This window comes from Haliotis rufescens, unplaced genomic scaffold (assembly GCF_023055435.1).
Source record: "Haliotis rufescens isolate VD_foot unplaced genomic scaffold, xgHalRufe1.0.p SCAF_1, whole genome shotgun sequence".
NCBI lineage: Eukaryota > Metazoa > Mollusca > Gastropoda > Lepetellida > Haliotidae > Haliotis > Haliotis rufescens.
In genome coordinates, this window is record NW_025963779.1 from 76302478 (window position 1) to 76313369 (window position 10892).

Sequence of the window (10892 nt, forward strand, 5' to 3'; positions counted from 1 at the left end):
AAACCCCTGAGACACTGGGAGAACACAGCTTAGGCATCCCTTCACATCACAGACCCATGATACCAGTATAACATACCCCTTTCATTACTCTGGGGCTGTGTTTGAAAAGTTCTTTGATTTTGTCTACTTTCACTTTTCTTATGGAAACACAAAACTAAGCACCAACTTTTGCAGTTTTGAAAAAAAAAAGTTCTATATACTCAATTGAAAATAAAAAACTTTTTTTCACATGACTATAGATAATTTGTCAAGTCTGAAGGGTATTGCAACACAGCCTTCCAATTGTTGGTGTTCTTTAACTTGTTTTGAGTCATATATTTCTACCATCATGACCCAAACTGCAAAATTGGATGAAAAAGGCTGAAGCTACTATAACTATGACTTGCACAAAGTATAAAAACAACTATCAAAATGATCAAACATAATGAACCTTTAGAGTAATAAATGATGGGAGCATGTTGACCGATGTTCAAGGTGTCCATGGATGTTATATGCACACAAGGACAAGCTGGGATGTCAATCATGAAAGAACAAGTCCCCAACATATTTACTGCAGACAAAACAGGTTTGTTTGGCCTTTACCTTGATCTAACGTTGTCAAGGAAATTAGTGTTTTCTTCTGAAACTATCTATGTGTTTGTTCCCAGACCATCCAGTCACACATCAAGATAAGCAACACTATATCTAAAAATATGGACAAACTATCTGTAATATGTATATATATTTTTTTTATTTTCACATGCCTATTACCAGGGAGTTTATAGAAGCCTGGAATCCCCTGATAATACAAAGTGTAGTGTAAACATGGTCAATACAAGCGTTTAAGAGTGAGTGAGTACGGTTTTACGCCGATTTTAGCAATATTCCAGCAATATCATGTCAGGAGCTTTATTCATTGTACCCATGTGGGGAATCGAACCCGGGACTTCGACTTGACGAACAAACAATGAAATCACAAGGCAACCCCACCATCCAAGCGAATAAGAGCCTACATGCATACCAAACTCCGAATAACAGATGATGTTGGAATCCACAGGGCATGCGGAGGATGGGAGGACCCAGGGCTTCCAGTCCCTACCTTAGGAAACATCACAAGTACATCTGTCATTATGAAGGTATATATGGACACCGAAATGGCCGGATGCTCCACCCTAGGAAACTACATTATGATGAACTATAAAATCAATTATGTTGGAAGTTCAGGAAATCTTGATTTAGATTCTGTTTTCAAAGTGACATAGTTAATGAAAGGACAATATGTATGTCACAGCTGACAAAGAACTGTTTATTGCAATGGTACTGTACTGTACTGTACATTAACAACAACAAAATTCAATGAAATATAATATAAATATATCATAATACCTTATAACAAGTTTAGTTATATCATTAAACATAAAAGTGTTTACATAGTTTATTTCTGATGACATTTGATGTGGTGATGTTTCCTGACTAAATGAAAAACGTTGACTTGTAAAATCCTACATCACCGTAGCACATAATCTACAAATTCTGCATTGGATCAATTCAGTTTTTCAAAATTAAACCTTTAACAGTGCTAACATTTAAGTCTGCAGCATATGTACAGTCTTTCTTTACAATAACTGTAAATTGAGAAGACATTTGGAAATTGACATGAAATGTACATCCATACAGACTCCACAATATGCACAATCTCTCAGAATGATTCGCTATCTTTAGAACTTTTACACTTACACATGATGAAAGTCATGCAATTGGGCCCACATCTTTTTATTTACAGCATAGCAATCAATGTAATGTATTGACATGCTCCACAATGCACTCTTTACTTATGTATTCACCTAATATCATCACTATATGCATGGAGAAAAGGATTATTTGCCAAGGTATTTTCTTCCAATTTATCATGAACCTATCCTGCTAGTTTGTGACTTCAAACTATGCTTGATTCTCTGCAATAAGTATGTTCTTCCTGGTCAGTTTAAAGTTTGAAATGAATGAAACTTGCCATTACTTTGCAAGACACATTTGTGTTCAAATTTCAGCCCTGAACATAATGAATCCTTTTACTTGGCACAAAAGGTAACATTGCATCCTGAATTTTAGAACAATGTCACTGGTTTCCTTTTAACCAAAACAATACATTACTTATCTGATCCGAAATAATGTTGATGAAAATGGCATATCAAATCAATATAGAAAAGCTGTATTTCTAAGAAAGAACATGATATGATTTTTCTTTATTCTTCTCCAGCATTCTCTTCTTTTTGCCAGCCCATTTGCAATCTGGCTCAATATCTTTTTATTTCGTCCCTGTGATGTTTCTTGAGCATTTCCGTTTTCTAGAAGAGGTCTTCATCAACATAATTTAGATCATACTGTCTTTACATTATCATAGATTCATCCAAAATTAAAAAAAGAAAAGTGTTAATTTTATTAGTCGTCACAATCATATGAAAGATGAAATTATTTTATGATTTTCCTAAAAGGCACACCGATGAATATTTCTCATCCAGTACTTGCTGGATGGGTGCAAAACAATAGTCACATGTAGCCACTGGAACCTCCTCCTGTTATCCAAACACAAGCTTCAGTAATATCACAGCTACGTTGATTCCTATTAAAGGTACTGAAAAAAAGAAAATATACAAATTCAAGTTACTGAAGCAACAAGTACTGACATTCTCCATGTTCAATACTAATCTTTGCACAAGTGTGAGTTACTGAGATTTGATTACAACTGCATTTGCAATTCAAAGTAATTAACGTCTATGCTTAAAAATATTGGTCGGGATTGGTATGACTGGAGAAAATATTTTGGAAAAAAAATTGACAAAAAATAAAGACAGATTCATGAGAGAGTGTGGTAATGTTATATTATTTCGCTGTTTCAGATAATTGGAAACACTTCATAATCATGATATATCATCACTATGGGGAACACAACAGATTATCGACCAATGTTTGTTCATAGTTTCTAACTTCTTGTTATATCTTATCACCTAGATTAATATGTCCATGTGGTAAAGAACCTATAATAACCATGATATAAAAACTTTTGCTTATTTTGTTTGTTGTCTAACTCAGCAATCAGCAATATTCCAGCCATATCAGGTCTGCCTGTACATAACTGAGTCTGGAAAAAACAAACAAGTGACTGATATCATGAGCAACGATCCACTCTATCAGGGTACCATGAGACACAATCAACCAAGTCACTGAGCATGTCCATCCGATCATACCACCTGTTACCACAAGTATAGGATGCTGGCAACCAATTCTATCCCGGAATTCTCATGGGGCCCTGATCAGTGAATCAATCGTGGGCATCTACCAACCAGATATGAATAAATCAGCAGCACACAAGCTGTATCATGGCAGCCTCCAAACCAGTGGTTGATAGCATGTGCATTGATCCATGAAGCCAGGGTACAATTACACATAATCAGTCAACTAGCCAATCCCCATCCTGGCTGGCTCTTAGTACAAGCAGGATGTACCCCTTGTACTATGGCCCTATTTCTTCCCAGAATCACATAGGTTCTAAAAATGTAACTTTCATGAAAAATATTCTGGTAAATTCATATCAAAGCTTAACAAATCTGTCTTGCGATTTCAAACTCAACGCATTTAAAAAACAACTGTTAATGGACTTACTCCTCATAACAGTTCTAATAGATCTAATAAGGTTGAGCATTTGTGTCTTTATTCCTGGTTCCTCTCCAAACCCTCGCTGGTCAGCACCCCATCCAACTGGAACATATTAATGTTTGATTTTGATTCATGATCACTTGTGCGCATCCTTCTTATAATGTTTATTGTGGACTGGGAAAGATTACATTACTATATGCCCACCTATCCTTGCATAACCTATTTTTGAACAGTTAAGATTACATTGCTGATAGTGATATATCAAGGGTTACCCGATTAGTTGGTACCTTAGCAGTGTTTCCATGAATGAACAGCAGTGTATGGTGCACAGCCATCAACATAATTGTTGCAGGTTAGAATAAATCTCGAAAAGAAATTGACAGTTTGAAACCATATTCACAAAATATGAATGATTGTCAAATCATAACATACTGCTACAGAGAAACGTTCACAGAGTTTTACTCTTCCTTTCCTCCAGGGTGAGCACCATTGGTCATCTCCATTTAGTCAATTTGTTCAATTCAATTCATTCTAGAGGTTTATGTAAAACAACTAGATTTTGGATGAAACCAACCAGTTCCTCAAAATTTTCACTTGTCTTAGACTGACATACTGGAGGCCATGTCTATCCCTGATGACATGGCCACCAAAATTCTGAATAAGGACTGACTCTTCTTTCAGGAGAACAGTAATTTACATGAACCCAATGTTGACAGGTCGGATGTGTTCACTGTCGTAATCAAATTTTAATACATCACACCTCTATTCTATAGTCACCGTTAATCTGTCTTAAAGACCCTGATACAAACATATCAAATACAGCCCATGCAACACTATAATGTTTGGCAAGTATAGATTACTGCAGTATCTGAAAATGAGAGTCTCTGGGCTCCCTTTTATTATATTATTATTAAGATAATTGAACAACAGTATTTTTTCTGAACGATATGTTCATTTCAGAGACTAGATGTTAGTCTAAGTGAATAGCTGCAAGATTGCTGATTGATAATTACTCCCTAATTTTTATAGGGCGCTATTTTAATTTTTGCCTGGGGAAACATATGACAGTCTTACTGACTCAGTTTATTGACTCATTGACTATCAAAACTTGAAAAGCATATTCTGATTCAGACTATTTCACTATATTCATGTTTGGATTGAGGTACAACAATAATTATTGTTTTCAACATAATTTACCTATTGCAGTCCTAAATGATCAAGTACATATGCTACTTAGTCAAACACCTCGTTGACGTGTTTCAGCTTTTAGAGCAAAGACAACATCTATCATCTGGCATGCAAACTAAAGTCAAAGAGATCTCCAGATGCCAGTGGCTATTTTTCATGTTTTCACTTTGTTTATAAACATGTCGATGAACATACATTCTTCGACTTTTATGATACTCGTAAAGTATTTAACAACTCAGGGACAACCTGAAATATGTACCTTTGGCAAGAAACCGTTCCTCGTGTAGAACACACACTGCATTTAAACATAAAATCACAGCCTCTATCAAACTGTACAACGTGAACGCCATGTTGGCAGCGGAAGTATCTGTCTGCAATGGAGAACTTATTGTTTCTTTTCGTTACTTAATGTTTACAGTGAGGGATATATCACTATGAATTAAAATACAGCATATAAAATATATATTATTAATTATATTTTATCATGAAATGATATAAATCATTTTTCTTCGATATTTTAAAAATGCAGCTGAAATAATCGTTTGCATTTATTATCACGAAGTGCTCCCTCATGTGACCGTGTTTTCGCGACGTGTTTTTCTTGCCGAGTACAAGTTTTGGCTACAGATCAAACATGGGATGGGATACAGTCGCCATGAAGAAAATGTGTGAAATAGCACGAACATAAATGCGACTCAAACTATTAATTAGTGAAATGATATATGTGTTACTATGGTCACTGAACAAAAAGAAATTAATAAAACAAACAAACAGATGAGTTAGGCTGTTACTGCAGCTACTATTTGTCCTGAATCATATCCGTATTAAAAAATCACATGTGTTGTCCTCGTAACTTATTTTTAATCCAGTCGAGTGTGTTACTGTTTGAAACACCGGGGTTTCAAAGCATGGTATTTACGAATATGATGAGTGAGTGGCTACAAATTTACTACAACTATTGAATATCTTTGCACTCTTAAGAGGTTAACTTAGCAGGTACGAAGCATTAGACAATATAAAGAAGCTGTATGTCCTATTTGTGATAAGGACTTTAGTGAAGATGAATTTACTGCATTTATTGTTCGTGAAAGTATAAATCCATTAAAATTAGTGAAATATATATTAGACAATTGGAATGTGCTCTTGGATTGGACCTTACATTGCCAAATATCTTAAAATTACAAAATAATCATGTTATCGTTCTTACTGTTGTGTATATTTTCCACACTCAAACGCATAAGTAAAAACAAATTAAATATGCATGCCATATGTAAGTCAACAAGTGAGGCCAAACTATGGAAATCAGCTAGCGTTCTGTTCTAAAATTATGGGGGCGGTCGGTAGCTTTGTGGTTAAAGCGTTCGCTCGTCACGCCGAAGACCCGGGTTCGATTCCCGACGTGGGTACAATGAAGCCAATTCCTGGTGTCCCCCGCCGTGATGTTGCTAAAATACTGCTAAGAGCGGCGTAAAACCGTACTCACTCTAAAATGATGACAGAATATAATGCTATTTAGGGTAAATCAGTTTCCAAGCATAACGAATCAACACGCTAATTTTCACTTCACGAATTATTGCGTACAGTTCATGTGAGGAATTGAACAAGGAATTTGCTTGTAGCGAGCAGGAGCACAATGTATACCCTAACGAAAAGGCGCTGATCGCTCGAATTATGTCACAGACTCAACACAGCTCATTGTGCAAGTATTCTGACTGTGTTGAAATCTGTCATGTGGAAACCATTCTGTTACCATACATGTCACACGCCGAAGACCCGGGTTTGACTCCCGACATGGGTACGTTGTGTGATGCCCTTTTCTGGTGTCCCCCGCCGTGATGGTGCTGGAACATTGCTAAAAGCGGCGTAAAACCACACTCACTCACTCACTCACTCACTCACTAATACATGTCAAAAGATGGCACAAAACAACATTCCATTATTACAAAAGATATTATCAAATTTATTGATCTACACAGCCAATCTTCGGTCACATATGGGTTACAATTGGTCACCAACAGCCTTTCAGCAACCTGTCGTACGGGGACGAAATGGGTTGGATAGTCAGACTCAGTGACTTTGGCGATGGCGTGCCTTCCTATCCCGACAGAGAGGAAAGATAATCATAATATCAGTCACTGGTTAGGCGGGTCCCGACTCGATTATTTACACGTCCCATGCGTTAACATAGACTTACACAGTCGTAGCGCTAAGATCGCTTTGTGGAACGGGGCCCCAGTGATATTGCTGATGGCGGCGATATGCGCAGACACCGATCATAGATAAATGCCATGTCAGCAATTATCAAATACGCAGATATTACAAGTCGACAAGTCGACGTGCAGAGGTGCGGGTGTACCCTAGCGTACTGCAGCATACAAATCATGTACTTTTCCCGTATATCATTCCTCTTTTGCATTCAGTACGGGTCGTGTTGTTAACAGATAAACATGCATGTACGTGCGTTTAGACAATAAAATGCTGGTGTTTCCTACTTCCGAACTATTGAACACATGTCATATTCAACAGTGGCCATGATAAAGTACTAATGAATACAACGCACGGAATACTATCAGTGTTGGCTAGCATTCATATGCAGGTAAACCCTTTCATAGGGTAGTATGTGCGTCGAATGTGATTTACACTACAGTCGGTGTAATCTGGTAACGATGTTTTTTACATTTATGTAGTTATAAACTGTGTGTCAATAAAATAGGAAAGGAAATCAGAGAGAGTATTATAAAATTTCATACTTTATACACAGCAGACAATTGTAAATGTGTTCACTGGGACGAAGTTTTCTGAGGAATCGGAAGCCTGCGATACACGCTCAAGTGGATTGTTTGTCAGTGTCATCCTAATTCAGCGTTTTATAGGCCTAAAACTTCCCGGTAAACAATCGTATAAGCAAACTGTTTGTAAATTGGGCGTTATAACAAAATGAATATACATAAAAACTCTATGCACTTACTAAGCACTCACTTGATGAAGGAGTAAGAAGTGGCTCTGAAACGTCGTGACAAAGAATAAAAAGAAATGCTTTCCATAAAAAGTGTCAATTAAGTATTCATGGATACTATTGTATGGTTAATCGGCTACACACTCGTTTCATTGAATATGTACAGGGAAGACTCCGAAATACAAATAGTTTATACGGTTTTTAGTATGTTGAGCGGTCTTATAATATAAAATAGATAGAGCGACTGTAGACATCTTCTATTTCACCTCCCTGCATACTGAAGGCATCTATGCTTGCCTAAGTATTATTGACTTGCATTGGATATTTGGGTTATCGTTGTTCCAAGATCTGTGTGCAACTGATAAAGGGGATTGTGCGTGTTAAAAATATACAGATGAAGTATTGAACTTAAGCATCCTGTTAAACCATTTCCTTTGACACTGATTTCTCCATACTCTTGTGAGGGACACGAGGGCGGAATTGTTGATCATGGAGAAGCCATGCATGTTCCCCTGACTGCTCGGGGCATGTCACAGCCAGAGGGAGAGGTTGGGTGGTTTGTTGTTAAACGCCGCACTCAGCAATATTCTAGCTATATGACGGCTGTCTGTAAATAATCGAGTCTGGACCAGACAATCCAGTGATTAATATCATGAGCATCGATCCACGCAATTGGGATTGATGACATGCATCAACCAAGTCAGCGAGCCTGACCACCCGATCCCGTTAGTCGCCTTTTACGACAAGCATAGTCACCTTTTACGGCAAGCATGGGTTGCTGAAGACCTATTCTACCCCTTAATCTTCACGGGTCCCAGAGGGAGAGGAGGGCAATATACACACTGGGCAATTCAAGAGAAGGAAGACACATGGTCGACGCTGGGGTATCACATCATGTCACAGTACATGAGGTATCTGACTTGTATTTATCGACGATTTGGGTAGTAACAAATGTTATATTTGGTATGACACTTTCTGAGTTAAGTACAGATTCTCGTACTTTGTTGGGTTGAGCCCCGTCCGGGAAAGTGTTATCCCAAATATAACATTTGTTACATTTGACCACTTTCTAAAATGCATTGTGTGTCCATAGCTTTCGGCCATGGGAGCCGTGCCAATTTACACTTGTCAGAGGGGTACACAAAGTACGCAATCTAGACTACCAGTTGTCGGACTTTCATTTTGTGGAAGCCTCGGTGAGTGAGTGGGTTAGATCGCTGAGTTTGTGTGCTGGCGATTAGATGCCTCACTCTGGCAGTGTGGGTTCGAATCCCGGACGGGACTCAACCCCCAAAAGTACGAGAATCTATACTTTACTCAGAAAGTGTTATCCCAAATATAACATTTGTTACCACTTTCTAAAAGGCATTGTGTTGATTTGAGTAGTATTTCAGTTCTGTCACGGCGTCGGCGCAGTTCGTAGACGTTTACCTCTTATACGAAAAAACCTGTGTTGGATTCCGGGTCAGAATCGGTCAACTCACACATTGACGGTTTCGAGTGGGAAGTGTCTGGTCCTGAGCAGCAAACATAAAGTCTTCTGTTTCACTTTTCAGGCCAGTCGACTTCACCCATGTACCGTTCAGCAGAACAGAACCAACAACAAAAACATTGAGATTATGTCCCACATCCTTGGCTCGTTTAAGAAAATTGTGGAATGCCTTGTTTTCATCATGAGTCTTGACATGCTTCACAAGAGGATCATCAGACAAATACATGAGTACAAAAAAAGCACAATAAAATTCTATCATGAAGAGCCTCCACGTTAATAAAACCAGGCCCTCCCATTATAATTGGTAAATAGAAGCGATTGAGGGAACAGCGAGGGTGGTCGGATCTATTGTCTGACATGATTCTTCGTGTGAGGGTGCCAATACCCTGAATTTCTGGTTTCGTCCAATCAACACCAAAAGAATACGAAAGGACGGGTAGTGGATTTGACTTTATTGGGAGCGTTCAGCTCTGAACTCCAGATTTTCTTGTCTACATTTGGACTCTCCCCGAAGTGTGTCCTTGATATGGGCATTCTGGAGTTTGTCTCTACCCTGCACCCCTAAGTACGTATAGACCCGACTTTCCACGAGATGATCAATAACTCCTCCCCCAAGTAAACTGACTGATCGTCTCTCTTCTGCCTTGCCAATACCATTAGAAAAGAACTCGATAAGGAGAATCAGTTACTTTAGAGTGGAGTCCTTTGGTAAAAAGTTCAAGGTCATCCATGTAATGGCGGTGAGTAAGGGGGGTTGGGGATCTGTGCTTTGATATTGAAAACAAACGAAAACACTAATGGGAATACAGTTTTTATTACATATCAAAACTCATAATTCGAGAAGTCCTTGGTAAGGATTATACTTCAAAGGTATCAAATGGTGGTATTAGTAGGCTCATGTTATTACTTTAACTAGTTCTGCTGTATGAACCTCTGGAGCACATCACAGAAATCAGAGTAAGGGAAGCTACAGCTTAAAGTGTCACATAGTTGCAACTTTATGTGACATTGAAGAGATTTTCACACATTCCTTGTCAAATTATTTTGTATATTATGCGTTACAAAATGTGTATACGCTCGTTAACATTTGTGGGGGCGGTCGGGTAGCCTAGTGGTTAAAGCGTTCGTCTCGTCGAAGACCCGGGTTCGATTCCCGACATGGGTACAATGTGTGAAGCCCATTTCTGTCGTCCCGGCCGTGATATTGCTGGAATATTGCTAAAAGCGGCGTAAAACCATACTCACTCACTCGTTAACATTTGTGTAAAATCCTGCGTAGTGTCAAGTAAATAGTTTCTTCATGGAGTGTTCATGTGTGATGAAGGACAGCTGGGGGGGGGGGGGGGGGGTGGGGGGGGGGGGGGGCAATGACTGGGGGCTATGACTGGGGGCAATTCTTTCAAACATTCTTGCCTCCTCAGATAATTTCATATTCAAGCCTCTTTCTTCATTACATCGTTTACGGATGTGGATGTTGGAGGATATCCCGAAGTGTTGCAGGTCTCAGACGTTTACCACTTTGGCGTAACCCACAAGCACGGGAATGTTACTGACAAACCAAGAAACATAATCGGGACAAACCGAGAATTCGGACCCACGATCATAGGTTTCTGGCGCGACGCA

The 10892-nt window shown here is 38.6% G+C and overlaps 1 protein-coding gene across 1 annotated transcript; it reads right to left on the reverse strand.

The window, feature by feature from the left end:
• Nucleotides 1-711: 711 nt before the first annotated feature.
• On the reverse strand, nt 712-5193 carry LOC124118460 (immediate early response 3-interacting protein 1-like). The gene is made up of 3 exons (XM_046480572.2): nt 5081-5193; nt 3640-3735; nt 712-2611 (listed from the first exon to the last, which is right to left on the reverse strand). Exons 1-3 carry the CDS (start codon nt 5169-5171, stop codon nt 2556-2558), a joined length of 243 nt encoding a protein of 80 aa, XP_046336528.1. The 5' UTR covers nt 5172-5193; the 3' UTR covers nt 712-2555.
• Between the last annotated feature and the right edge of the window lie 5699 nt (nt 5194-10892).